This window comes from Penaeus vannamei, chromosome 17 (genome assembly GCF_042767895.1).
Source record: "Penaeus vannamei isolate JL-2024 chromosome 17, ASM4276789v1, whole genome shotgun sequence".
Taxonomy (NCBI): domain Eukaryota; kingdom Metazoa; phylum Arthropoda; class Malacostraca; order Decapoda; family Penaeidae; genus Penaeus; species Penaeus vannamei.
The window spans coordinates 22,571,202-22,576,201 of record NC_091565.1 but is presented as its reverse complement, the minus strand read 5'-3'; the positions used below and the strand labels follow the sequence as shown (position 1 = coordinate 22,576,201).

The window sequence follows — 5,000 nt, the reverse complement described above, 5'->3', positions numbered from 1 at the left end:
ACTTCGTCCGTTGCATTGTGCCCAACGAGACCAAGTCACCAGGTAAATCTCTTGTTTCTGGATTTATATGACTCCTTTGCTATTCCCGTGCATAAAGAGCATATATATATATATATATATATATATATATATATATATATATATATATATATATATATATATATATATATAATATATATATATATATATATATATATATATATATATATATATATATATATATATATATATATATATATATGGATTTATATGACTCCTTTGCTATTCCCGTGCATAAAGAGAGCGTGTTAATTATTATTCTATCATATAGGTGTCGTGGAGGCTGGCCTTATCATGCATCAGCTGACCTGCAATGGTGTACTTGAGGGCATTCGTATTTGCCAGAAGGGCTTCCCCAACAGGATGCAATACCCTGACTTCAAACACCGGTGAGTCTCATGTTGAAATGGCAAACCTAATTCAAAATGATTCACATGCATTAAATCTCGAGACAATTTTACGACTATGATACTTTCTCTCCATAGTTACAAGATTTTGGCCGCTGACGTCATGGCCACAGAAAAGGATGACAAGAAGGCAGCAGAAATGACATTCCAGAAATCTGGACTTGATAAGGAACTGTATAGGTGCGGTAAGACAAAGGTATGTATTTTGTCTTACTTCAGGCGATCTGATAAATCGAAGTTCTGTGTTGAAATTCTTTGCAATGCATGTTATCTATACAGGTATTCTTCCGTGCTGGCGTCCTGGGTACCATGGAAGAGCTTCGTGATGAACGTTTGGCCAAGATCATCACTTGGATGCAGTCATGGATCCGTGGACTGATTGGACGCAAAGAATATGGCCGTCTTCAGGAACAACGTGTATCCCTTGTAGTTCTGCAGCGGAACATTCGCAAGTTTATGGACATGAGCAACTGGTCCTGGTTCATCTTCTGGCAGAAGGTGAAGCCCCTCATCAACCAACCAAGGATTGAAGACGAGATCAACAAGCTCAAGGACAGGGCTGAGAAGGCTGTTGCAGACTTGGATCGCGAGTGTACTCGCCGCAAGGAGCTGGAAGAATCCAACGTGAGCCTTGCTGAAGAGCTGAATACCCTGAAGGAAACGCTTGAATCCACAAAGGGCAATGTTTCCAAATTCATTGAAGAACAGGCCAAGATTAGTGCAGCCAAAGCTGACTTGGAGGCTCAGCTCTCTGTAAGTAACTTATTAGTTGTATTTAATATGATGCCATATTGTTTTAATATTGTTCTTGTAGTTGAACTAAAACGTAATATTATATAGAAATAATACATGCTCATGTTTATGATTATTAACAGTGGACTCCTTTTTTGTCCAATTCTAGGATGCTTCTGCTAGACTTCAGAAAGAAGAGGAAAATCGCACTGAAATGTTCCAGTTGAAGAGGAAAGCGGAGCAAGATGTCAGTGCCATGAGGAAAGACCTGGAAGATTTTGAACTTAATGTTCAGAAGACTAACCAGGATAAGGCTACCAAGGATCACCAGATCAGGAATATCAATGACGAAATTGCTCACCAGGATGAAATCATCAACAAGGTTAACAAGGAAAAGAAACTTTTGCAAGAGATGAATCAGAAGACTGCTGAGGATCTTCAGGCCGTCGAGGAAAAGGCCAGCCACCTCAACAAGATCAAGGCCAAGTTGGAACAAACCCTCGACGAACTCGAAAGTTCCGTTGGACGCGAGAAGAAGCTTCGTGCTGAAATTGAGAGGTCCAAGAGGAAGGTAGAGGGAGACCTTAAAATGACCCAAGAAACCGTTGCTGACATCGAGCGCCAGCATAAGGACCTGGAGCAAACCATCCAGCGTAAAGATAAGGAAATCAGCAATCTTGCCAATAAACTGGAGGAGGAACAAGTGGTAGTTTCGAAGGTACAGAAGACAATCAAAGAAATGCAAGCCCGCATTGAGGAACTCGAGACTGAAGCTGAGCATGAGCGACAGGCTCGTGCCAAGGCCGAGAAGGGCAAGAGTAATATGAACCGTGAACTCAATGACCTCAATGAGCGTCTGGATGAGGCAGGCGGTGCAACAGGTGCTCAGGTTGAGCTTAACAAGAAGCGGGAGGCGGAGCTGGGTAAGCTTCGACGTGACCTCGAGGAAGCCAACATCCAACACGAATCAGCTCTTGCTAACCTTCGCAAGAAGCACAATGATGCTGTTGCCGAGATGACTGAACAGATCGACCATCTCAACAAGATGAAGGCCAAGTAAGTGATCATATTTGCAAATGCATTTTGATGTGAAACATTGTGCTTTACTTATTTAATATATTTTGCAGTTTACACATGCATATGTATACAAGCACTTTCTTTTCTCTTATATATACAAACAGAACTGAAAAGGAAAAAGAGATGATGAAATATCAGGCCGATGAAGCTAAATCAGCCATGGATAGTCTTGCTCGTGACAAGGTAATATTGAATGCTATATGTTATGGCAGTCTCTGTATTTGCCTGTTTATCTAACTGATATCCAAATGTTATATATATGGTTATGTGTATCACACACACACTGAAATATTTAGAAGTAAATTAGATACAATTAATAAAATCTTTCTGGTATTACACAAACTTGACATCTTTTGTCATTCAGGCACTTGCCGAGAAAGCGAACAAGACCATTCAGCAGCAAATCAATGAAGTTAATGTGAAGCTGGATGAAGCTAATCGCACTCTGAACGACTTCGATGCCCAGAAGAAGAAGCTATCCGTAGAGAATGGAGACCTTCTGCGACAGCTGGAAGAAGCTGATAATCAGATTAGTCAGCTGAACAATCTGAAGGCATCTCTTACCACTCAACTGGAAGATACTAAGAAAATGGTTGATGATGAATCTAGGGCAAGTTGTAGTTTATTCATTTATATAAATATATACATTTTTGATAAATAAAACTTTACATGTATGCATGTATGAATATATGTGCATAGACAAACTGTTACATAGAGACTGACATAGATAAAGTAATGAATTTATACATCACACAGGAGCGCGGCGTTCTTCTTGGCAAGTTCCGCAACCTGGAGCATGACCTGGATGGTCTTCGTGAGCAGCTTGATGAAGAATGTGAAGCCAAGGCTGATGCCAACCGCCAGCTGTCCAAGGCTTATGCAGAGGCTCAGATGTGGCGCTCCAAGTATGAATCAGAGGGCGTTGCCCGTGCTGAAGAGATCGAGGCTGCCCGCCTGAAACTTGCCGCTCGCCTCGAGGAAGCTGAGCTGCAGATTGAACAACTCAATGTCAAAAACATGCAGCTGGAGAAGGCTAAGGGACGCATCATTTCCGAAATCGACGAGATGCAGATGCAGGTAGAGCGTGCCCAAGGTCTGGCTAATGCTGCTGAGAGGAGGCAGAAGGACTTCGACAGAGTTGTTAATGAGTGGAAGATCAAGGTTGACCAACTGGCCACTGAACTTGATGCTTCCCAGAAGGAATGTCGCCAGTACTCCACTGAGCACTTCCGCATCAAAGCCGTGTATGAGGAAAACCTGGAACACCTGGACTCTGTTCGTCGTGAGAACAAGGGTCTCGCTGAGGAGATCAAGGACCTGATGGAGCAGATCAGTGAGGGTGGCCGCTCTCTTCATGAGATTGAAAAGAACGCCAAGCGTTTCGAGATCGAGAAGGAGGAGCTCCAGGCTGCTCTTGAGGAAGCCGAAGCTGCCCTTGAACAGGAAGAGAACAAGGTTCTTCGTGGTCAGCTGGAGCTGAGCCAAGTCAGGCAAGAGATTGATAAGCGCATTCAGGAGAAGGAGGAAGAGTTTGATGCTACTCGGTGAGTATTAGTAAATGTCTAGTATTTTATGTATTTGGTTACAATCTGATAATTTTCTTTTCAATTACCAGTCACAATCACAATGTACACATAAACATCATTTTATGTATAGTGCAGTTGGTAATAAAAAATGGATTGGAAACTTACAGTAAGTGCCACCAACGTGCAATCGAATCCATGCAATCCTCACTTGAAGCAGAAGCTAAGAGCAAGGCTGAGGCTCTTCGTATGAAGAAGAAGCTTGAGTCTGACATTGGTGAGCTGGAGATTGCTCTCGATCACGCTAACAAGGCAAATGCCGACATCCAGAAGCAGGTGAAGAAGGCTCAGGCTGAGATGAAGGACATGCAAGCTCGTGTGGAGGAGGAACAGCGTCTTGCTTCTGAGTATCGCGAGCAGTGCAGCGCCTCCGAGCGTAAGGCCAATGCTGTTAATGGTGAACTGGAGGAATCCCGCACTCTTCTGGAGCAGTCTGATCGCGGACGCCGTCAGGCTGAATCCGAACTTGCTGATGCTAATGAGTCCCTGAGCCATCTTACTGCTCAGCATGGATCCCTCTCCATGGCAAAGAGGAAACTTGAGGGCGAGATCCAGACTCTCCATGTAAGTTGAATAGAGTTTTGTTTACATGTAATATGTTGCAGTCCATTATCATTTAGCTATAAAATTGTACGCACTGAAACTGCTGTATTTTTTCTGACAGGCTGAACTTGATGACATGCTGAACGAGGCCAAGAACTCTGAGGACAAGGCCAAGAAGGCCATGGTTGATGCTGCTCGTCTGGCTGACGAACTCCGTGCTGAGCAAGAACATGCCCAAACCCAGGAGAAGATGCGCAAGGGCCTCGATTTGTCTGTCAAGGATCTCCAGGCCCGCCTGGATGAATTCGAATCTTCAGCTCACAAGACCGGCAAGAAGGCCCTCGCTAAGCTGGAAGCTCGCATCCGTGAACTGGAGAATCAGCTGGACGACGAGAGTCGCCGTCACGCCGACGCTCAGAAGAACCTGAGGAAGTGCGAGAGGCGCATCAAGGAGCTCAGCTTCCAGTCTGAAGAGGACAAGAAGAACCACGAGAGGATGCAGGACCTGGTGGACAAGCTCCAGCAGAAGATCAAGACCTACAAGCGCCAGATCGAGGAGGCCGAGGAGATCGCCGCCCTCAACCTGGCCAAGTATCGGAAAGCTCAGCAAGAGCTTGAG

At 44.3% G+C, this 5,000-nt stretch overlaps 1 protein-coding gene across 3 annotated transcripts in view; it reads left to right on the top strand.

The window, feature by feature from the left end:
- LOC113816525 (myosin heavy chain, muscle-like) overlaps positions 1–5,000 on the top strand; it is a 13,268-nt gene that overhangs the window by 8,185 nt on the left and 83 nt on the right. For all 3 annotated transcript variants that reach the window (XM_070132093.1, XM_070132092.1, XM_070132094.1), the window contains exons 13-22: positions 1–42; positions 311–428; positions 525–642; positions 726–1,199; positions 1,348–2,234; positions 2,360–2,438; positions 2,620–2,865; positions 3,012–3,799; positions 3,949–4,402; positions 4,503–5,000. The exon at positions 1–42 is cut by the window's left edge and continues 46 nt beyond it; the exon at positions 4,503–5,000 is cut by the window's right edge and continues 83 nt beyond it. In XM_070132093.1, coding sequence (XP_069988194.1) covers positions 1–42; positions 311–428; positions 525–642; positions 726–1,199; positions 1,348–2,234; positions 2,360–2,438; positions 2,620–2,865; positions 3,012–3,799; positions 3,949–4,402; positions 4,503–5,000 — 3,704 coding nt within the window. The remainder of the gene's footprint in view (positions 43–310; positions 429–524; positions 643–725; positions 1,200–1,347; positions 2,235–2,359; positions 2,439–2,619; positions 2,866–3,011; positions 3,800–3,948; positions 4,403–4,502) is intronic.